General features: G+C 45.3%; 1 protein-coding gene across 1 annotated transcript; it reads right to left on the bottom strand.

Annotated features, from left to right (window-relative positions):
• Nucleotides 1–6,357: 6,357 nt before the first annotated feature.
• LOC125759687 (carboxypeptidase M-like) lies at nucleotides 6,358–12,593 on the bottom strand. Its single transcript, XM_049418741.1, has 4 exons — nucleotides 12,475–12,593; nucleotides 10,669–10,841; nucleotides 7,966–8,118; nucleotides 6,358–6,374 (listed from the first exon to the last, which is right to left on the bottom strand). Exons 1-4 carry the CDS (start codon nucleotides 12,591–12,593, stop codon nucleotides 6,358–6,360), a joined length of 462 nt encoding a protein of 153 aa, XP_049274698.1.
• Between the last annotated feature and the right edge of the window lie 12,251 nt (nucleotides 12,594–24,844).

Raw genomic sequence — 24,844 nt, 5'->3', positions numbered from 1 at the left:
GAGGTGAAAACATACTAATTTTTATGGATACGGCAAACCTGTTCGTTTATCAGTGTGATCGAAAAGTCCTTAAATAGGTTGTTTCCCGCCACATATATGAGTGAGTGAGTGAGTGAGTGAGTGAGTGAGTGAGTGAGTGAGTGAGTGAGTGAGTGAGTGAGTGAGTGAGTGAGTGAGTGAGTGAGTGAGTGAGTGAGTGAGTGAGTGAGGGAGCGAGTGAGTGAAAGAACTTTATCGGACATCCGTAGAGAACGCGAACTTGTCGCGCACCCGGGGTCTCAAGCGCAAACCCGTCTCGGCTCGGATGTGAGGCAGCGCTCAGAACGAGCAAACAAAACAAAGGAAATAAAGATAGGCAGAGAACATGAGTCGTTCCGTTATTAGTTCCGCAGTTTGTATATACATGTCGGTTATCTTTGTCTTTTTGTTAGCTCAAGACAATGCAAAGTAAACCGATGCATTGATATTCAAGAACACGGAAAGGTATTTTTTTTAAACAAACTATGTGCATGGAGTCAGATAAGAGTCATGATAGTATTGGGATGTTACGCGCCAAAGCCACGATATGATTTGGAGACATGCTGTAGGGGGGGGGGGGCACTCCGCGTTAATTTCGACCTCTGGGTTCTTTGACGTGCGCCAAAATCTAAGCATCCGGGTATTCTTTGTGTTTCGCCCCCGTCGAAATGATAACTGACGCGGCAGCGTGACAACTGACGTGGTAAGTACCACGGCGGCAAGTATGTTTTACGCAGTCAGTCTGACCAATATATCCATTTACGGTAGACTGCTCGTTAAAGATATTAAGACATATGGAAATTGGAAAATCACCCCGCAAACCACAAACTCCTAGATTGTTCTACAGAACACAGATTTCCGCCGAGCACGTATCTTCTCTTTCACACTTTATGGTCGTTAGTCTCACCTTTAAGTGTCATTTGCTGACATAATGTGGGTTCTTAGTCGACACAGCACCATCATTCGGTGAGAGATGTACCGTTTGATCTGAGTGAGCTTAACTTCAATTAGACTTGCTTGGTGTGTGGATAGTAGCGTTTCAAAGCGAACCAGGCTACGAGAGACCCCCATAGTGGAAGGCTCCGAATAATTTCCATCAACTGGGGTTCTTTGTTGCGTATGGACATGGCAGAATATTTTGCCTCAATCGAAATGCGATTGCCGTATATGGGAGCAAATCTACGACTTTCGGATAAGCAGCCGAGATCCGTAACCAGTTAGCCACCGCTGCGGCATGGCAATTTCGAATAATCTCAAAGCTTGGTCCTTTTGATGTGTGAACTTGATTTTTTGACCCGAAGCTATAACACTGTTTCATAAATTAGACAGACCTTCGTTGCTACGGTATCATTATCAGCCGGGATAAATCCTGTAGATGTATGTTTTGTGGAACAGGTGCTACGCGATACGCATTAGTCAGCCCGGCAGAGTTGTGCCTTCAGTGTTTTATAAAGAGCTGCCTACACATCTCGCCTGGTCATGTAAATATGGCTTACTCGTTAACGAAAATAACTTCTGCAAGCAGGTATTGAACGAAGGAGATAAATACATGTGCATGCAACTATTCCTTCTTTCGGTTACGTCAAGAACATTCTTTCTTCACAACACGTTTCAAACTGCGCATGATACAGACAAAATTTTGAGAGTTGGTAGTGTTATATTCCGTTTTTTTGTCGGAGTTGGGTTAGTGAACGAATGACAATATTAAAAGGAGCGACACATGGATCGCAGAAAATTGAGTGGAGATGAAAGACGTTGTTTGAAACTAAAGCTAACAGGAAGCGTGTTATTTAGATATCGCGTGAAAGAAACCATTTATTAACTACAAAAATTTCATACACAGCTGACGAACGCCCGTGATAGCGTATCGTATTTGCCACGAGCTGGCGTGCACTTTAATTGCAAATGTCCCCATATTATAGGTTCCAGCAGAACAGCGCACATTTCTGTCAATGTACCATCGGGCGGAATAATCTGGAGGAACGAGGGACTCAACATTTTTGATCATTTTGATAATCTGAGCGCGTGCGCCACGACATTCTTCTTTGTCCCGCCCAGTTGCACTTCACAATGTCGTCATGAAGTTTCAATCGATTCCATGAAACTAACAAACACAAAAAACGCGCATCCCTCGAAACGAAACATTTATTAGTTCAAGCGAACATACCGCCAAACTTGAAATGCAATGATTTTAATACAGGAACATTGAAGTAACTTCAAAAAGTTTTCATTTCCTCACTGCCCGCCTTCACTTCTGATGGCTGAGAAAGCGTGAGACTTTTAAATAATGCAAGAAATCGAAGTTACGTCGGAAAAACATCGGTGGCGTCTTCGTTAAAAACCCTTGTCCATGAGAAAAATTCACGCCCGGCCTGAAGCGGTATACTTACATTGCGGCCCCTACACTCGGATGCATACGGGAGTTACGCCATTGCATGGTCTCATTGCCTGATCTGATGAAGACTGACACTGCGGCCCCGCCAGTCACTTCGTTCAGTGCTTTCAGCAAGCGCTGCCGTGAATGCCACGTCGCTTACTTATAGGCGCCAATGAAATTTCTGGTCTTTGGAAGGGATATGTCGGTTAACGCACCTCGAGAACGTAGCTGCCAGGTCTGAGTATCCTCCAGTATTCGCCTCTGGACGATGTCCTGAATTGACTTCTACGGCCTGCAATTCTCAAAGATGCATTGGTGACAGGAACGCCGTTGTCATCCTTTATGATGCCGCGTACTCCTGCGGAAAGAAACGAGAAAAAAATGATAACCACAGGTAAAATATTAAGGATGGCCTAAATCTCTCATAACAGCCAATATACAAGGAACACTGCAAAGACACCGTTTTACTGCTTAAAAAGCCGGTAAAGAGACACTTAGTAAATGAGATGCCAGAAAAATGATCGAGAGCCAGACACCTTAAAAATGAGTTCTTATGAGCAGTAGTATTGCATCAAGAATTTGAGCATGACTACCTCTAATTTGTAATAAAAATATGGAGACTTGAACGTGTAGTCAAATCTCTCCATTCACAAAATATACCTGGACGAAATTATTGTTTTCTTGCGACTTGGATTTAATGCAATTTCCTCGTACAACTCATAACGGCCGAGCGATGGTTCATGGAGAGAGAGAGAGAGAGATTGTAAAATGCTTTGATGAAATGCCGGAGACGTCAGCCTGGCTCTTCGCCTGACATGCTACTCCAGGTGCAGGGTGATGATTATGATATACGCAATTGATAAACACACGACGGCCCATACAGCCACTCACAGCCACACACACACACACCCGGCTTTTGGAACACTTTTGCATTGATCCGAGTTCTGTCCGGAAGTATTCTTCTTGGCACAGTGAGGGAGTACATCAACCTGCAGTCTACGAAGATTGCGCGGCTAGCATCCCTATCGAAAAATCTCATATGACACGTATGACACATATCCAATAATTTCGTATGATCATACGAGAACACATATGATTCATATGTGTTCATACGAGATTATTGGATACGAGGCATTTGTGTCATATGAGAATTTTTGATAGGGATATCATCTAGCCGCACAATGTAACGCGAGAGGCGACTTTTCATTGCGTCCAGGAGGAAAAGCAGTAAAACCGCTAAAGGAACGCAAGAGGCGATTTTCGTTGCGTTCAGCACAAAAAGAAGACAGCCAAAGTAACGAGTGGCCAGCGGAGGCATGCAAAAGTGCATTTATTTGTCAAAAACTGTCTGACAACGTGGTATTTTGCACCCACCAACATGGCGCGTTGAACATTATTCACGGGATACCTATCGGCCAGTGGCGTAGACAGGGAGTGGCACACCGGGCCCGTTACCCCCCCCCCTCCCTAAATTATTTTCTCCCATGGGATACAGAGCACAAAATGACACTCGACCACACTTACCTGCCTGGACCCCATGTCGGCTCAAGGGGGTGCCCTCCCCGAAAAAAAATTCTGCCTAAGCCACTGCTATCAGCCGAGCGACATCGCTCGCTTTGAACTGTATCGGTTCCACAATGACCACCATAAGGCCACTGCACTCATTCTGTGATGAAAACAGCGACACGCTGCTTCAATTCAATGCGGTGGCCGTGACAAGGCCCACCGAAGTCTTTTCGGCTGTGCTCGCGCCTGAAAAGCAGCTTCTGCTGCAGCCGCCACTCGCAGATGGTCGCCTCACTGATTTCGAGGCTTCGGGCAGATACCGATTTCTTCAGCCGTCAGAACAGCACGCCTCTTTAAGCGGGCGTTGTACTGAGCACGACACGTTCCCATCGCAAGGGGAGCCGAAGGGGAATGGAAACACCCGAAGGCAACCAAAGTCACCGAGACCACTACACACGACGACACAAAAACAAACGCGCAGTGCACACCGTCACAGAAAAGAAACACAGAAAATAGTCGTTGGCTTGCAGTGGATCCAAATGGCATTCGGCTGGCACATTCTGCCAACATAAATCGTGAAATGGCCAAAACTGTGGTCGTCTTGAATTGGGTGCATCATTGCACTTTTTAGACAACTTGAATTTCGACATTCGATTGTAACGCGAGTGTCGACTACAGGTAGCAAAATTCTGAAATAAAGAAAATCGCGTTACATTCGAATAAATACAATTATCATCAAAATTCAAGGCCCTGATCCAGGCGATATTGATACCGAGTGCGCCGGGCGCGCAGTAAGGGCGGCAGCTGTGTTACGTCAGACTTAAACGTCCCGGGATGAAGAAATGAGGAAATGAAGCCTTGTAGCAGGGGAAATTTGGGCAGAAAAAAACGGAAAGTTTCCGGAAATACTCATGCGTACCGCTTACTTGTTGCGTGTAATGTGTGGCTCTTAATTTTTTTCTTTGTTAAGTAATACATAGACGGGAAACACACTGTCGTCTGTCGCAGTCTGCAAGAATAAGCGCCGCAGTGTCTGCCCTAAGTTTACCAGGAACAGTGAAAAAAAAAAAAAACGGTGTGAATTGTGGTATTCTTTCGCACAGTGCGGAAGATACACAGAAGTCCCAAAGGTCACACGAAAGTGTATTGCGATCCACCGGTGCAAGAGAGACGACTTGCCGTTTTAAGGAACAAGAAATTCTTTGCCAGGTTAAATGATAGTAACAATATTGTCTGGGGTTTTACGTGCCAAAACCACGATACAATTATGACGCACGCTGTAGTTGAGGGCTTCGGCAAATTTCGGCCATCTCGTGTTCTTTAACGTCCACTGACATCGCGCAGTACACGGGCCTCTAGCATTTCGCCTCCATCGAAATGCGACCGCCGTGGCCGGGATCAAACCCGCAACTTTGTCGCCGGCAGCCGAGCACCGTAACTACTGTACCACCGAGGCGGACTCTTGGCTAGGTTGGCAAATGTGCACACCCAAAAGGCGTCCGCGAAAGCCGTGCCCGGAAAGGATCTGGCCTATTCCACCGAAACTCACGCTCTGCTGGGGTCGGCGAGCGTTCCACTATTCCGCAACAACCACGTGCAAGAATTGAAATTTGCACGATTTTATAAGTGTTCGTATACTGAACAAGGAGCGCCCACCTATGTAACGAGCACTCACTTGCTCTTCAATTGTTCCTTGTGTCGTTACTTTATTGCGTACCTTGCTCAAGCATGTGCAAGTACTTCCAGCCGCGGCGCACGAGAGTGGATTCCCGCATGAATCAATGGAAGCCTCGACTTGAAGACAATTAAAACAACACTCTGACCACGATTAAAAGCAAATAAAAGTACGACGTTTCGGTCCTCGTACGGGAGCCTTGTTCACAAGAGAAAAATGACTGTGTGAGCGGTCCGGTTATGTGTGCTACAAAATGTGACGTAAGCAACGTGTGTAGGCGTGTGGAAAGTTTCCGTCATTTCGATTGAGTGTGTGCGCCGTTGTCTGGATCGTGAAAGATTCGAGATGAAGGCGAGATGACCAGTTCTTTTCTCTTTCTGTTATTCTTGCGTTATCCCAGTCTATTTTGTGTCCGGACGTTTCCACGTGCTCGGCCAGCGCATTTGATGAGACCTTCTTCTTTTTTGCGTCATACATATACATAGCCTCGACTCGAAGTGGAGAAGGAAACAGCATAGGAATATTTGGCACACTGCGGAAGCGCGCCGACGTCTGCAAGATGAGTCCGCCGACGTAACATCTACAAAGGGAGCGCGCATTTTTTTATGACGAGATACTGCCGCAAAGCTCCTTCATACAAAGTTTGTCACGTTTTTTTCACGGGAAATGTCGGTCTGACTTAACGCAGCGGATGTCCTTCCTGAGTGCCCGGCACGGTGGGTTTCGATATAGGCTCTTCGAATTGATTAAGAATATATCATGTTATGTGCGCTCTCTTGATTTAAAGAAATTGGGAACCTGCAAAAATTGCAACAACTTTTCCATATAAGCGAATGCCCTCAGGTTTTTAAATAACAAGGTCATCAACAAGTTGTTCTCAATAGTTATTTTAGCGTAACTTAAACACCGGCAGAGTATTGTTGCCACGGTAGGATTTTTGTGAAGACGGCAGGTGCCTTAGCGTTATAGCAATTTGTACCGAAATCTGTATTGTTTAAAAAATACCCTGTGCAAGAATGAATGCGAAGTCAGTGTGACGCCATAATATAGGCGGGCACTGCATACCTACGCAAAAAATAATGCCATACCCAATGCCGCATTCGTTTTCGGCTCAGCATACGGCGTTTCTCGAAGTCAGAATCCTCGTTGTAGCTTCTATTTGAGCGTCTCTTTGAACACGTTCTGCGATCTAACGGAGCCGCTGCCAAAAAGCTTCCGCGTGTCTTCGTAGGTGTATCGTACGCACACCTTTGGAACACAGGGAATTGTTCCCTAGCATGCCGCATCACCACAAACCCGGTTGCCCAAACTGACGAAAAACACATTACTGAAGCGTACCACGAGAACAGCGCATTAGCTAAGCCGCTGGCTCAACGTCGACGTACTTCGACTGAGCCAACCAGAGTTTGTGTCATGGATTCGAACCAGGCAGGCATAGAAATCGAATTTCTGCGGCTTTACATTTTACGTAGGGCATTGTAAGCACTATGTGTTGTATACCGAGTTGGTTCCCTAGGAAAGAAAATTAGTGATGTAGCCAAGTACTGATGATTGCAGGAAAAGGGTCATACCTTCAACTTAAGTTCCGAGTTACGACTATATAGCAGAGGCGCTGAGTGTAGCGCGCCTGGTGGAATGTACAAACCCACATCCAAGCCCATCGCTTGAACATTCTGGAAAGCCGATATAGACGCTGTTCAGGCAGAGCTCTGCTTTTGACGAAGCGACCCATGTATAGTGTTCACGGATTGATATGCGAAATCAAAACTTTTAATACAAGGACTGGCACGCGACATCGTTCGAGAAAGCCGCCATTGTTCGAGGTGTCGCTACGAATCTGGCCGCTGAAGTTAATGTTGGCGCGGATATAAGTAAAATTGTAAGTAAGGTTGTAAGTAAGTAAAAGGATGTAAACTTTCGCTGATATAACACGAACTGAAGACTCTGGAAACGAACGTACGTGCATTACTTAGCCAAAATTTGTGGCGTTTCAATCCGTGAACCCTGAACGTTATAGGCTGACGCAGGAAGGCAAGGGATCTGTAGAAGTAACATGAATTTCGTGGCCTTGTTTTAAATTTTCAACTACACTCATAGCTCCAACGTGTATTCTCAGGTGGTACATTCGTATTCATTACAATTCGTTGCACCAATGTTCAAAATAGCATCAAATATTTTTCATACTAGGGATCCTTCTACATGTAATTTGCAGGTAGAAAAGTGTCTGACAAAGGGCATTCATCGCGATGACATTTATACGGCGAATAGCTCTTCCAGCTTTCGCTGTGACTGCGCTGCACTTTCCGCGCAGGGCTGGCGTTTTTTTTTTTATATCAGCGAGCAATAAACGCAAAATTCAAGAACAAGAATAAAAGGTTCGTGTACTCGCCTTTGTGAACTTCGGCTAGGTAGGCAAGCAGGGGCTGCCTATTCTCGTCCCACATGCGAGCCAGTTCGCTGCTGTTGGGGAACTTGCAGCATGAAATCTCCAGCGTCACATCCAGACAGCCTTCGTATACGTAGTTGTAGTCGCTCATGCTTCCTGCACACAACGTTGGCCAGGTGTTTCGCTAAAGCAAAGATTATGGAGGCTGCTGCTGTCACAGGCCCCCTGACCCCCTTAGAACCATCTCCTTCGCGTGTTGCTCAGTGGTCTTTCAAGTACCTTACTTTGTTCATGCATTTTCGTCGTTGAAAGAAGGGTGCCCATAACAGCAGATGTCTTTACAAAAATGTAACAGGTAATATATTAAATTTGTTCATCGTTTTTTAGGATTATGCGTGCAGCTACGTTGTATATAATTATACCCCATTGGGGCTAACAAGAAAGACACTGCAAAGCTTTACTCAAAAATACGATGAAGTGACGGGAAGCGGGACCATTAGTTCTCGTTTTCTTGTTTTATATGCGTCGCAGCGCAGATGTAGCTTAACCCAGCCGCAGTTTATGGAGCAAACAGAATTAATTTATTTATAATCAACAAATTGTGGTTTCGATGGCAACGCAACGCAGTCATATCACGGCTGGCACAGAGTTATTCGCAGTAAATATTGCAATAATTCCTGCAGTACCAGTTGGAGTAAGTGTGCGCAGGTGCGCCAGCACATTTTTTTTTTAGCGGAGAACTTTACTCGGTGATGATTTTATTCCCAGGCACCTTCGTTGGTGCACGCGGCTCTCTCAGCTGACGGATAACCATCACTTTTTTTCTTTCCTCCATACAGAAGAGCGTTTTGCTACATGCCAATAGCATATGACTTTATATTTAAGAACGAAGCGTGACATCAATCAATGGTTTAAAGGAACACGGTGGATGCCATGGGTAGAGTACTGAGCACGAGCGAGAATTATTATCTGTGTCAAGGGTTCTGTGCCAAAAGACTAAACCTTTTTAATGATCCAGGAATAAATGAATTAGAAATGTGTGCGAAGCTTACCGACATGAAAAATAAAGGACACATTTGGGTCCTTGTATGGAGGTGAGCGTTTTTATTAAAAAAGCTGTCCTTGAACTCGGCGAGCTGTGAACAAAGCTGTAACCTATTCAAAAAGAGTGGATGCCGCCTTCGGTATTGCACCTCATTCAACGAGGCTTCTAACGGCTCTATGCAACAGAGCATGGGGAGTTCTGGGGCAACACAACGCGTTGTGGTGTCACCCGATGTGGGAGCAGTGTGGGCACGCTCTGATACCATGCAGCTGCGACACGTTTCCGCGCTTTTATATTTTCGGCAACGTGCTAGGTGCAAAAAAAAACTATTTTCAGTGCGTTACTATTGCCCGCAAAACTGTTCATGAAATATTTGATGCAGTAAGAAGGGGAAAAAGAAACTCAAAGTACATCGCCTAATGTAGCGCTACTTATGCTCGAACTCCCCGCTAAATCTGCAGTTAATGTAGCGGAAATTTTGTTGTTGTGTACGGCCTGCTGTACTTGTACATTCTAAATTCCTACATTGTACATTACTAATTTTAAATCCTGCGCCTAATGTAGCTCCACTACCGTAAACCTGAGGAAACTGTGTTACACGGGCAACCCAACGATTACCTTGGCAATTACGCGCTTCACACTGCTTCGGCAATCGCGCGCTTTCTGAGGCGCTGGCGCCCTCACCTTCGCAACGAGGATGTCAACCGGATGTTCCAGAACTGTTTTTCTCGATTTTAAGTAAATTATCTTGATTAATGCTTAGTTATTTCTGTACTTTATATTTCAGACCTTAGTTCATTTTGCACTGTTCTGAGCGTTGTTAGCCTCGTTTTAGGTCTGTATTGACCACTGTATGACCATGGGACATGACACTGTAGATGGACGACAAGCCGGGCCCCTCAAGTGCTACGAACATAAAAGTGCTTTTTTCCAGTTATTTAGCACATTAGCTATGAAGAAATTATATCTGTTCTCACAGTATCGTGGTGCTGTGAAGATAAACGTTTTGCTTTTTGTGCACACTGATAAACGGTTGGAGTTGCCAACAGATAACCAAACAGGGAGGCTAGTTTGTAAGCTCACAGAACAGAGGCGGCCCCGTTCTATCGAGCCGCACGCGACTGGGGAGGCTCGTTTCACGGTCAAGACGTGGAGAATAGCCACAGAACGGGCACAAAAACGGCGTCCGGCCCCTTTCTATCGATAGAACGGATAAAAAACGGTCTTCGGACGACTTGGATTGGATCGAACGTAAGCGCTGGGAACGGAGAATAGAACATTTTCGATTCTCTGGCCCAAGCACTTCAAACGTCAAACGAGCCTCCACCAATCGCGTGCGGGTTGATATTAGGTTGATACAACGGACCGCCTCCGTTCGTGACAGAACGCTTACCAAAAAGAACTCCCCCTCATCCCCCCAGGGCTCCCCTTCGCTTTGTTCTCGATACGGGCCGTCGCGCGCTTATCGCCGGTGACTGGCTCGTGAGCCTGCACGTCTTCCCCTTGCTCCCTTCCGTATTGCTGACGACAGTGCAGATGTCGAAAGCAAGTGGGAGTGCTTGCTATGAAAACGACAAAGGTGCAAGACGCAGAAGAGAATACAGCATGCTTCCCCGGATTTCAATGAGCCTAATGGTCAAGAGCATATGCACAGTGCCTACCGTCGAAACTGTACCACGCGGCGCCGTTGGTGGTACCGTTTTTGAAATTCCAGCTGGTTGGATGGGCAAGGCTCGCCCAGGTGCATGCGGGCAGGTTGAACGAGTAGACTTCATCGAGGTGCCGCAATACGTCATCGTCGGGGTCGGCGAAGACTGGGAGTTTGCCTCGAATCCTGAAAGAGAGCGTCGGACCCATGCCGGAAGTAAATTAGATTAATACAGACCAAGTTGTAGCTTTCCACAAAGGGAATAAAGGCCGTTATAGCAAATATCTTGCTTACTTACGTATGTTTAGATATTCTTTGTTGAAAAAATGGAGACTTATTGTAGAATTCATGGTGTTTATTGCAGGTGTGGCTTCTAATATATTGTTATATTATATACTTGCTGTTTTGTGTTTCGCACTGGTGTTGGTCATTACAAAATGGTTTCCGGTCAATTAGCCCTAGTCAATGTAACTAGAGCAAGTCACTGAAAGTTATTTATATTTTGGAGGTAATTAAGTCTACTTAGTGCGGTTTACAAGCGATATTACGGCAGGTTCGGTCCGCTAGGACACGGAGATCTGCTGCTGTATACAAGTGCAGATCAGGAAGACAGCGTATCGACAGAGCGAAGGCGAAGAAAAGTCACAGCATATCCACGGAGGTGAATGATGATGAGTGGGCGAAGCTGCGGAGGTTCATCGGTAAACCGTGAATCTCCCGTGAATTCTGCCCAGTACATCATCACCGACGTGAGATCGGGCGCGTTTATACTAAAGGTTCGATGAGTTATGACGACTTGCAGCTCACTTTAATTTTACATGTGCGCTGTGAATTTTCATTGTTTAGAAAACCATTGCTTTAGAAAACTTTTGGCGTCTTTCGTTAGCAGCTGGCGTCTTTTCGTTTTGCTTTAGAAACATCTGGCGTTCTTTAGTTTTGCTTTTACAAAACATCTGGCGTCTTTCGTTGGTTTATTCATCAATCAACGGCGTTTTGAACAAAATTTTATTGTTTAATCACGCACAGGAGAAATCTCACCAGGCACTACCTTGGAGGTAAACAATGGCTGCTAATGGGAATGAGAGACAGAAGAAGTCGGCTTTTAGCTAACACTTACACTTCTACTTCTACTAACGTTTCCTACTGGAACATGCCAATGGCTGCTAATGGGGAATGAGAGACAGAAGAATTCGGCTTTAGTTAACCGCGCACGCTGCGAATTTTTTATTGTTCACAACAACGCACAGGAAAAATCTCCACCGGCACCACCTTGGAAGTCAAAGCGTAAGGACTGGTACGCACTACGACTACTACGACTACGACTACGACTAGGGACGTAGTCGTAGTCGACTAGGGATACGACTAGGGACGAACGGATGCCGCCTTAAGGAGCTTCGCCCCTAAAAAGGTAATGTATAGCGAGAATGGGACACGCGACCAGAAACACGACAAACTGAACAACGCATTCTTTGTGTCGCCTTTCAACTGTTTTGGCTTAAGAAGGTGCCTCGGGATACAAACGCTAACTGTACGGCTGGTTGTCACCACCAAAAAATTCCCTATCTTACTTTAAAACCTCACTAACAACGCATACTCGTCAGAGGCATGATATATTTATACTCATAATTATGCCTCACAATCAGCGTACATAATCAACCACGTATATTGCTTTTCTTCTTCTCCTCTTGCATGGCAGAAAACTTCTGTAATCGTTCATGCCGTATGGCCCAGTCTCAGAGCTTTGTGAGATGAAGATTCTTGAGCGCTATACATACTTCATTTCCGATTGCAAGAAAATGCATCGCTACCTGGGATATACGATCTAGCATGGTCGTACGGGTAGCTGGCAACGAGAACGCCACCGTGCAGAGTGGCAGCCAGAACGAATGGTATCTCGCTTGACCAGCGTCGCACTGATGCGGTCTCAGGCTGCTCCATATCGATCTGCGTGCCGTACCGGTTGGAAAGTTACGGTTGAGGTCCACGCCGCGGCCGTTCTCCCTGAAAAATGGAAGGATAAACGAACGTGGTTAATTAATATATGACTAATGAATATCCACTCTGCCTCCACTACACACGTGATATATGAATAAATTTTCAATTCATTATTTTTGTTACCCAAGGCAATATGTTATTATTGCGATAGCAAGTATATGGACAGTCTCGGCTGATTTTTGCCGTCGCCGCCGTCATGCACCCGTATATATATATATATATATATATATATATATATTATAATATATATATATATATATATAATATATATAATATATATATATATCCACAAAGAACAATAATTCAGAAAAACTTTCCGACGCGCGGAATCAAACGGGCGACCTCTCGCTTTCCAGCGCGCGCCGTTAGACGGTTACGCCACCAACAGCACCGTCTTTCAGTCTGCAAACGGCGAGCTATTGATCTGCACCATTTATTTCAGCATGCTTTCTTAGTCACCACATAGATGGCGCGATGTGCGCGCGTTGCGCGCTTTAACCTCCTCAGTCCGAAGAATGCAATAATGAAAAAATCTTTTGTGAAACTTTTATTTGGCTTCATGCCCGTGGAAAAAACTGAGAAAATGTGCTAACCCGAAAAATTAAGTGGTTGTATCATAATTTGATGGTACCCATTTGGGTACTCTGGGCCTCAACCAGCGTGAAATGTGAGGAAGCAGTGGGGGTCCTACGAACTTAGAAATACATCGTACTTCAGGTATGCCACTGTTGATTTGCGACCGCATCCTGGGTGGCGGCACTTCATTCGAGATGTGAGCTTTTCATGCTGCGGGAAGTGTCCAAGCTGGTCGTACCGTAGGTTGAACTGGATTATCTTGCTCCGCTTCACAGAGCTCGGTGACGGCTGCTCATCGGTCTTTCAACTGAGGCTTCATCTACCCCCTGTTCAGTGTCAACTTTGAGGAGCACATTCGCTATGTTGGATTTGGAATCAAGAAGATTTGGTCTGGCTGTCTGTCTTGGGGGCCAGAGGCTTTTCGCAGTCTCTCTGGTATTCAATCAAGCTGTTGCAGCAACCAAGCTATAAAAAAATTGCAGTGGCTTAGCTCGGCTATGCCAGTATATACGTAGCGTTAGCAAAGGTTAAGCTGATTATTCTTAGCTTTCCAGATTGTCTAGGATTAGCTTGATTGTCATGCTTACTGCTGCTCCAATGACACACACACGCACACGGTATACGTATTATGTGGCACATGCATAATTATTTTTCCTCACCGTCAGGTTGCTTCTCTATTGCCACAAAGACGGCTCGGTGGTCAGTGAAGTAACACGCTGCCGTCGCTCAGCATCCTGGCGAAGTCGCTTTGCTAGACGTTCCTCCCTTTCCTCCATTGTCTCCGCAGCACGTTTAGCCATCTTTGGTCATTCTTCGTACGCTGAACCGCTAATTGCCAGGCAAAAACTTCGGGATCCGATGAGATAAGCTTCTCGGCTCTTCTGCACCGTTGAGCAGCGTTTGCGCTCTCCTTCTGCATGGCGTTACCCACCTGCAAACGCCAGTCAGAGAGGCGCTATCAAGCGGCACCAGCGCATTGTCAGACGGCGACTGCCCAGCGAAGGCGAATAGCTGCGCGCGCCATGGCTACGCCGTCACCCCTCTCGAATGCTCACCCCTCTCGAACGCGCGAGTCGCACGCGCCGGCGTCAGTCTGTCTGCCCGGCTACGACGCCACTCCTCCCGCCGCTCTCCGCCACCAGCAGCGGCCAGCCGCGCGCGGTGGTGGCTGAGAGCGCGTGAGATGCCGGCTCCGGTGGCCAAGCTGTGTGACATCACTGATCCTCGCGCATGCGCAGCACGGCTCATGACGCTCCACGCGAAATCGGCTCCGGCTAGGCAAGTGTAGCTAACGCTACAAAAATGTGCAGAAACTCGTAGTGTCCATTTGCGCGTCAGAAAGGAAATTCTGTAGTACGATATGCAGCGATCAATTAGGTACGCTCCATTCATGTTTCTATTGTACTTGCGCACCACGTGAGGCTGCGTGACTAGTCAGGTACTGGTTAGCCGTGATGTCAGGTACGGGTAGCTACTGGTAGTCAGCTAGTGATGTCAGGGGCTAGTAGATACTGGTACCAGTGACATATGCAGAAATTTGTTCTTTTTTTTGGGGGGGGCACACCTTTGATGCGTCATGGAGTCCGGGCACTAAAGTGTGGTCGAGTGTTATGCTCCGCATCCCATAGGAGAAAAAAAATTTCGGCGAAGGTGGGGGGGGGGGGTGGCTTGGGCCCGGTGTGCCACCCCCTCGCTACGCCACTGACTGGTACTAGTAGTCAAGTACTAGTAGCTAGCGTGAATAGTCAGCTAGTCAGGTACCTAGCTCAAAGCTTTAGAAACGCAACTCAGACCCACAGTACCAAATGGGTATCTTGAACTTTTTAAGTCTGTATGACTGCGTGCAACAAAACCATAAGACCGAAATGACTTCCAATACGTTGTTTCGGGCGTCTACAGTTAGAGGATTGGACTATAGATGGTGTCGTTTAGCCTAAAACTAAGAAAGAACGCTTTTATTTACTATGAGGACGCAGCCGAGAGCTCGTGCAGCGCGCAGCCATCTTTGTTACTCGTTTTTCGAAGATGACTGGACACGTGGCGCCACTTCAATTGTGACAAGGCGAATTGAATACGCGAATGCCGAATTGTCGCGATCTGTAGCCTTTATAACAACGGTACCCATTTGGGTACTCCAGGACCGAGGAGGTAAAGATCGTCGCCCCGCTCCTGCGAACGCCGTTTCTCTTCGCCCTACAGGGCGTGGTCGCCTTCGTGCGCTTATCTCGAGGAAAGAAGGGGGCGGCCGGGGGAGGGTGGAGCGGGAGTTGTATGTCTTGTGCTTTCCCCGCGATGTCCCCGCTCAAGTCACAGAGCGTACGAAGGTCACTTCGCTCGCTGCAGCGGCTGCGTTTGCGAAAGGAGCGCGATGTTCAAACAGAAATAAGTAACAACTGTGACAGTTAGTTCGCGCTCATCCTGTGTGTGCCTGTTCGTTCGTTTCGTGCGTCCTGCTTTATGTTTGAGCAGTGCGCTACAAGTGTCGAGCTGTGACGCATGATAGTTCGCGCTGGCCCGGTGTGCGTTCCTTTCGTGCGTCCTTTGGGCTCGAGCGACGCGCTGGCTATTTCGAGCTGCTTTCCGTTCTTCGCGTTACATTCCAATTTATTGCTATCGCATTCGTTGCTTCGCCGTTGTAGCGAGACTCTGACTTTTTTTAAGAATTAATGTTTTACATTTTGTGCTTGAACACTGTGACAGACTCGCACAATCACTGTAGGATGTCCTCTGTAGAAGGCAGGTGTTGTTTATTCCATGTAATTCCTCCAGGCGGTTCATCTGCCTACCAAAACTCTCCAGTACACGATGGGGGCAGGACTTCTTAAAATATTAAGCAAGCAGAGGTTGGCAATGCTGCGCTTAACATGCTTCGAATGAGAATAGCTCAACGGTAGCAGCGGCTTATATGCCCGAGGCTCGCACTGCAAGCAGACACGGCTAGTGGAAAAAATAATTATATATCTAAAAACCTTATGGAGGATTCGACCGAAAGTTGTTGAGCCACTTCAATTGGAGATCAAATGTTTCTAAAACTTGTCAATGCTTTGCTAATAATCAGGACGGCGTCACTGGAGCTCTTGTAAGCAAAAACTAAACATTCATCTACAACCTGAAAACCTTTCATAACACCACTACCGTAGAAAGGGCTGGAAATCTATGTGTCTGCCTGAGTTAATCTCTTAAAATCGGAGCTAAACATGAACCTATGCAGACGCCGCTCTTCTGCAGGTACAGGCGGTTGTCCCATTCAACTTATGTGGACCATAAATACAGTTCTAAGACAGCCATGAATTTGGCTTCCGGTATACCCACGTGTTTCTTGAATGACACGGAACCATACACTCTTATTCAAGTCCCGTATAATGTCCGGCACATAAGCGGCCCATTTTTATTCCACCACAAGGTACTCCATATAAGCGGCCCTTCAATCGTAATTAAGCGTGACAAATTCTTCGGTTACGGCCTGGGCCCGCTATATGCGGCCGCGAGCGGACGCAACGCTTATATGAAGCCCGGGTTCATTGACGCGAAAATTTCTCGAGCGGACGCAACGCTTATACAGGGCCCGTTCTTTTATGCGGGAAATTGAGATCGGCGCCGCGGCGAGAAGCGAGAGAGCGCCGAGCGAGAGTGCTCAAGGCTCGAAGTCCACGTTGACGTCGTGTAGTGTTTCCTGTGTTGGCGCCGGATGCGGCCGGTGAACTCGAGATAGCCAGTACAGCCAGCGCCTCCCTGACCGTGGCAATCGTATCAGATTTCATGCGAAGCACGTGCGTTGGAAACCCAGCGGCCGTGACGAGTTACGTCAGTCGCCTCTGCTGCCTCGTTCGCCTCGCACCGTTTTTGTTTAAAGTATTGCAGACGTATTGCAGACGTGCCTTTGTTTCTGTTTACTCGTGAATACGCAAAATTATCACGCAAACAACGCCCGTGACGTCTACACACTCAACGTGCCGAGGAAGTTTTCACCTTTGATCGCGTTCTCTCCATGCTCACGCTGCTGACTTATCCCCCCTACAGTTCTCTCTGCCATGCGCGTCGAGCGGTGTCCGTCTCTTTTGCGCCCGCTCCTTGCGTGGTCTCTCTGTTTTCGTTGAGAATTCGGTCCCGCGATCGTCTTGGCGTGCTTCAACGTTTCGGAAGTGCCGATCAGGCCCTGCTGCGTGGGATGTACACCTCGACCGACGTCAAAGGCATTCAGAGAGGAGCGTGCAGTTATGATGGCACGTGTGAGTGCAAAGTGTGTCAGTGCGATGTGAGTGTGAGTGCATCAGATTGCTCGCGTACAGCCGCCAGCCAGGGGAACCAGGCGTGCCACATCAAGTTGCCTGGTGCTCCTACTGCGGGCACTGCCCCGTGAACCATGCATGACTGGGTGAGTTTATTTCGATGCTCCCAATCTTGTGTTGTGCTGTTAGAAACAAAGCACCACTCCTAACGAGTCTCTATAGATCTGTGAAAGGCGCATCGGCAGAGCCTCTTGCTCGGACCTTTTCTTAGAAATGCATGAAGGTCGCAAACTGTCAGAAAGCGAAACACTGTTGCTCACTATTATGTGGTTCGCGAACCAAGAACGATATCAAGCAGCATCTGCAATTGTGCACCTGAAGCGGATCTATCTCTCATATATTGCTCAAAAACGGAATCAGTATTTTACTTGCATGACTATCGTAAAACATTCATAAACAATGTAACTATTTATCTGCGTTTAGGTACTGCAACAGATATAACTTAGATATTTGTTTCTGGTGGAGAGTTGATAAATTACAATTAAGTCTATAGCTAGCTCATTCCATTGAAGAATTTTCTTTTGCACGACAATTTTGTCACAATTATGCAGCAATTTTCGGCGCAGCATATCAAATTAAAAAAAAGCTATTCTATGTCTGGCCAGGCGACAAATACATATGTTTGTCAAGACCACGTTGAAAGGAGATATTCAGGGTAATTTTACGCCCAATTATGCTGTATGCAAACACAACATACTTTTGAATACAAGAATGTTTTTTCTGCAAAAGAGCTTTAATTTCAATGAAAGAAAGACAATATTCAATAAGCAGGTGGTTGCACCACTCTCAGACGTGTGCATTGACAGCCGAAAGGACCTGCAAAGTTGTGATATTAGTCTATATACAACAGCACCATTCACTGCATGCATCTGTGTACACAAAGTGGGCCCTTTGAGTCTGCTAAAGTACTCTGACATTGACTTTCAATGTAATTTGTATCATCCACTCAACGAGAGATTATATGTCAAATTTCAGTATTAGAACATGCATGTAGAAAGAAGTTTGTTTCCTTGGTGCTGCAAAGAATATTGATACTAGCCTATGTGTAGCCACCTTACATGCGTAGCCACCTTACATGATGACTGAGAACTGCTGTGTGTCCTAGTGTGGACATGGCCTTTAGTTTTTTTCAATGTGGACTCTGTCGTTACGTCCACCTTGTTTGTAGCAGAGTTCCTTTTCTGCCATTCAATACGGTCCAGTCAATTCCTTTGTTAAAATAGTTAAGATAGTTCAAGTACATCTCTATGCACAAAGGCGTACACACATAAGCAATCATGTAAGTCAATGTAGGCAATCCATTCGGGCCTTTTTGATTGTCCTGTGGTTCTTCCATTTCCCAACAGAAACAAAAACCAGGTATTTTCAGGTTTGCCCTGTGAGCGTACTACAGCACTCAAGTTTAGTGCAAAAGGACATGCCCAACACACATGCCATCTGTCACCACTTATGATATGTCATCACTGAGAGGTGGCTTCAGCCTACTATTGAAGCAAGCCAAGGCTCTGCTTTCCATAACTTATGGTCTCAGTACACTCATTTGGCTGCTGTTTTTACCCGTTTTCATGGAACACATATATGATATGAACATTGCGTGCGAAACACAAAGAAACGCTTGCTTATACACTTGTGAGATCTGACATTTTACCTGTGGCTGCTTTGAATGCATTAGCAAACTTTCAAGCAGTGGGACATATAGCTGTCTATCGGGGTTGATGAAACTGCTTTATTTACTGTGGCATAAACCACGCCCATAAAAATCTCAATTTATGCACGGTTTTGCATATAAAGCTTGCAATATTTTTGTTCTGGCATACATCCATCCACTACCTTTGAATTGTTAGCTTTTTGTATAAAGATGTGCTGTGCAGAATATAAAACATATATTAGTTTTTATTACTTTTTTCCAGTATCTTGCAGATGTCCATGGGTTGCCAGGGCCCATGATTGTTTGGAGCTCGGCAACAAAGCTTATTTTTGTGCTGAGGACGAGCGTGTTACCCTGAAAGATGACTGCACGGTTGAGAAGGCACTTTTCTTGTGTTTGACCGTACATTACATAAAGGATGTTGCCTACCCGCCTGCTTTCGCCCAAACCTTGGGACTAATTCAAAGTTTGCTCCACAAGGAAGAGAGTTTTCCACGTTGCTGGGCAAGCAGTAAACTGCTGAAGATTCTCGACAAGCTCAAGGACAACGCCTAACTTATGTTCTTTTTTGTGCAGTTTTATTTCGTTTGTGTGTTTTTTGTTACATTGTTAGGCTGGGTAGATAAGGCTGCTGGCTAGCTGAATTTTCACAAACTTTAGAGACACTTAAGTTCGTTTTATGTTCATGCACTTTTCAATGCTCTTTCTTTTGAGGATACCTGAGTAGCAGGTACACTAGCATTGGAATATGTGGCAGACATCATGTGCAATAATAACTGTATGTGTGTGTGTTCGTATATACATATTCATTGTTCATTTTGTAGTTTTCCTCGAAGTATAACATACACAGTCATCATATTATTTCTGATGCATGTACTATGAAAAGTCATATTTATTAGGGGCATTATATTAGCATATCACTTGTCGTTCATGCACAGCTGATACCCATGCTTTGAAATTTTATTAGCCACTACCTACAGAAAAGATGCGTCCTCAAACTTCAGGCCTACTAATATAGAGGGTATCTAGTTTAGTCATACATTTGTGATAAATCATAGTACCTACGTGCACTACACAGCTCATGATATAGAACAGAATTTTTTTCACCGTGTATTCTACTCATATATCGCAAATTAAGTGCCAGAAACAGGCAGGAAGCACACCTCAAGCCCTTCGTCTGTTTCCAAGGCTACATATATGACGTCGATCAAAGCCCACTTACTTTCAATACTTCTTTGTTACTCTAGTCAATTCTGTGTTATCTTATTGTGTTTAAGTAAAGTTATTATAATTGAAGGCATTTAGGTAGCTCCTGCCATTTATGTGGTGCAGTTTTCTATGTATGTATTGACTTGCACTTTGCAAGAAAGTAGAGTTTTTTCTACGTATAGGCGTGCTGAATCTCAAGCTAGGTCATTATCAATTCTAGTCGGATGAGAGGGCCTGAAACCCCTAAAGCATAGGAAAACAACAATCGTTCTGTTTACTTATATGATCACCTCTTTCGCAGTTGTTTTTTTTACCTTGTTTCTGTAAAAGTGTAAGATTCACTTATTAGTTTACAAACGCTGTATTGGTGTATACATTGTTGCTCAGTTTTGTTTGTAATTGAAAATAAAATATGTCAAACTACAAAAGTGTGCACTGTGTGTTCAGGCTTACTGACTGTGCAAATAGAGATAAGTCATGCTGTTTGGAGAAAAAAAAAACTAGTTAGGGTATGCAACATATTTATAGCTGTTACTCTCTAGAGAAGGACACAGGTGACTTGTGAGATCACAGGGCCAGTGATAAGATGCATGATTAAAGCATTGCAGAATGCATGAATCAATGCATGCAGATGATGGTACCGAGAGTCGCATAGCAATTGTGGTCATTACTGATGGAGAAACTGGTTAGGAATTTCAACTGAAGAGTTTCGAATGCATAAACTATATGTCAGAATGATATATCCATTACAATGCTGCATTACTGAACTTGTAAGGCTGTTCATGAGGAAAATTTTTACTCATAACCGATAGGCCACTGACTGCTTTTGGGACACAACTGCAAGGAAAGGGCACACATTCAAGGCCAAATTGCTAAGTAGCTTGCTAGAAAATAACAAGTGGACTGCCCCCTTGTTGGTTTTGAAAGGATAAGTTCATGAGATTCAGTTAGCTTAATCTGATCCAATAACAGCTTTGAAAACCACTTCAGAGAAACTACTGCCGAGATCCTTTAGGGGGCCATTATGTTCACAGGTGCTGAAGTGGAATACGTGGAGGTTGAGAATTGAGCAATAAGTAATATGGCATATATTTTAGGGTGATTTTATTATTACATTGATTATTTAGTTGATACAATGCCCTATTACTCCAACAATAGAGCATATAGGTGAAGAACCCTTACGATGCATCCTATTGTATATGTATTGACGCCTGTGCTCTGCAGGCAAGAAAGACTATGGGGACATCAGTGAACATCAACGTCTAGTGGGTTTTCTGGATTTTGCCGAAGACATCATATTTGTCGTTCATGGTGAATCGGCAGTGCAGCCACACACGGACACAGGAAAGAAGGTACACAACACAGTGCTATGTTTCGTGTACCTCTCCTCTGTCCGTGTATGGTTGTGCTGCCGATTCATCATGAAGGACAACCAACTAGTCCAAGTTTCAGTCTTGTTAGACATGTTTGTGCCTGCTATTTTTTTGTGTGAAGAAGCTGTCCTCCTAGTCTTGTAGAACTTCTCACTGTCTTGTGTTTGCGTTGTACCGTGACAATATTCTCTATTTTTTCTCTCATGGCTCTGCATCTCATTGTTCTGCTCAGTGTACAGCTGCGCAGCAGCATAACATGTTCCTTCATTCAATTAATGCACTAAATACTGGCCTGGGTACTCGAAGAAATGGCGCAAAATGTAACAACAATTAGCGGTGCGAGATGAAACACTTAAATGCCACAGTTCTACAGTAATGGGTAAAGGGAAGTGCTTGGAGCAGAGAACAGAAGATCATGGAAATAAGGGACCCATGCATACATAATTACCAGTCTGGCACAGTGATGGATTTGGACTCAATGCCTGACTAACTTATTGTAAAGAAATGTCTCAACACTGCAAGAGAAATGTCATGTTTTGAAATGATGCCAGAAAAAGAACAAATACAATTCAGGTCTCAACATTTAGTGAAGGAGAAATCTTGTGCAATATGCGAATGCCCTTTATGTCTGACAGGTGTTGTGCTGTGGTAAGTGCCACGGAAGGGGGCTGCATGTAAAGGATAATATAGAATTGATCACTGGGCAAGTTGGTAATCCATGACTACAAAGAACTGCGCGAAATAAACTGGCACAAGGAAGACGCTTGTCCATGCGTCTCCTTGTGTCAGTTTATTTCGTGCAGTTCTTCGTATCAAAGAATAACAGCTGCACATTAGACATGTGTATGTCTGCATGCTTTTGTGAGCCACCGCTATATGAGCTGCTAAATCTGAATAAAAGCAGCAACACTTGCGCTTGAACTACTACAGAATGTTTTTGTGTAGACCTAGCGTTGGAACTGGCTATAAATCTTGAATTCTCAAGCACAGTTTGTATTAGCTGCTGTACTAGCAAAAGCTAAGGATGTTGCATGACTGTTGATATTTAAATAAAAGTGCACGCAAAGCTACATGGTATGGAACAGGGGCTTAACCAGGGTGGTTTTTCGGGTGATGGGGGTTTCAACGCCCCCCCCCCCCCGAAAAAATTTTCAATTTTGCTTGCGTATATATACACGCACGCATACAAACACATGCACGAACATACATAAAGTATGGTTGAACCCTTCTCCCCCCAAAAAAAAATTTCTGGCTACGCCCCTGTTATGGAACATAAGGGAGGTTGACTGCGACACGTAAAGCTCAACATTTATGGGTGTACTATTTGTGTGAAAGCGTGCTTTTTATTTGCAGCTGTTACTTGCAATTATGACACGTATTGAGTATAAGAATTGTTCCTATATATGTACTATTTAGTATTATACGTTTACATGTCGCGTCCCGTGATCCGAATCAAGCAGGATGCTACTGATTTCACATTTTTAAGACAGGCGATTATTTATTCCTAGAAGTCAAGGTTAGTGCCCGAGTTCAGCCACTTTTAGCATTTTGCTAGTTTATACATTAAAGCGTCGTTAAGCTCAAAGCATACTCGACTGGATCACGTGGAGTGAAGTAATACTGGCCCTTGTCGCCCAGATCACATCTCGTAGCCAAGGAAACAATCACTTTCACTCGTCGACAACGGGTGGAATACGAAAACAACCTTCAACCTGCCATGTTCCCCAACACAGGGCCTCCATCAGATCACTCTTCGACGCTGATATGCGGTCAACTGAGACATGTTGTAGAGCTTAACATTCATGAACCATCAAGGTGCAAAACAAGTGCATATTTAATTTGGGGTTGTTGTTTAGATTTAACAGCACCCATTAAATATTAGCATGTTTCAAGTTAATCTTTGCATTATTCAGTATAATTGTTCACATGATCCTTCTAAATCCTTCAGGCCACTTTTGGCTTTTGAAGAAATAGCATGGTTTTATCAGCTAGATCATATTGCGACCTCGTTCGATTTCAAGCATTCAGCTTCTTTTGATGCGAAGCTTGGCAGGAAACAAATGTTCTAACGGGTGATGCAAGCGATTCGATGCGTGGTCTTTCCGCGCCAGTCATGCACTACGTTTCACCGTTTGTGGAAGCCAAGGGGAGCATCACTTCCAACTGTCAACAACGAACGAACCACGAGAACGAACAACCTCAGACCCGCCGTCCTCCCCAGCATGACAATTCCACGGCATCGCTCGTCGGCGCCGTCAGCCTCGAGCTCGGGTGACTGCATTCTTTTTCTGCGAAGGCTCGTTGTTCTTTCGATTCAACAACAACAACGTTTCCTTATCGTCTATACTATATTCGGGGAGAAATGAGCGCGCCCGTTCTGAAAGCTGGTCCGTCGCCCCGTACGCGCTGCACTACACCAAACCCATCTGTTGCGCGAATAAGCGATTATGTGTTTTAATCCGATTCCCTGAGATGAACCTCTGCACAATACTGTCCGTATAAACGCACCGACATCAACGCGATGCTCGTGAAGGACGCGGGAGACTACTTCGCCGAGTGGAGATGAGATCAGCTGACTTCCACCGCCTGTACTGCGTCAAACATCGCAGAATACTTTTCTTTGGCGGCTGGTTGCACGTCAGGGCTCGTTTGGCTGCTGTATGATGCCGGCAAATGGAAATGCACTCGGAAACGCGTCGTTCATGGTTCACCTCTGTCTCCGTGCGAGATGCGCAAGCCGTCGGACGAGAAACATAATTCCACACACAAACTGACTGTGACTGCCCGCGAGGGTTGGCTTAAGGTCGTGTACACGTATACACGCGCATATATACGCGAACGATGCATCTCACATATGCAGAATTATAGCGTTGTAACCGATCATAAAATCGTCTGAGATAAAGTGAAGTGCATAAAAAGCCGCGTAAGTCCACCCAGATCGTGTAGTGCGGTGGCGTAGTGGTTACAGTGTCTGCTTGTCACGCGGTTGGTCTGGGTTGAAATCGCCGTGGTGGAGTGTGTGTGTTGATACATGGTTTATGACTCTGTGCAGTGTTCTTGTGATGTGTAAATGCATATTCATGAGTTGGAAGGCTGAAA

The sequence above is a fragment of the Rhipicephalus sanguineus genome, chromosome 1 (genome assembly GCF_013339695.2).
Source record: "Rhipicephalus sanguineus isolate Rsan-2018 chromosome 1, BIME_Rsan_1.4, whole genome shotgun sequence".
NCBI lineage: Eukaryota > Metazoa > Arthropoda > Arachnida > Ixodida > Ixodidae > Rhipicephalus > Rhipicephalus sanguineus.
This window is presented reverse-complemented; position numbering and strand designations above follow the sequence as displayed.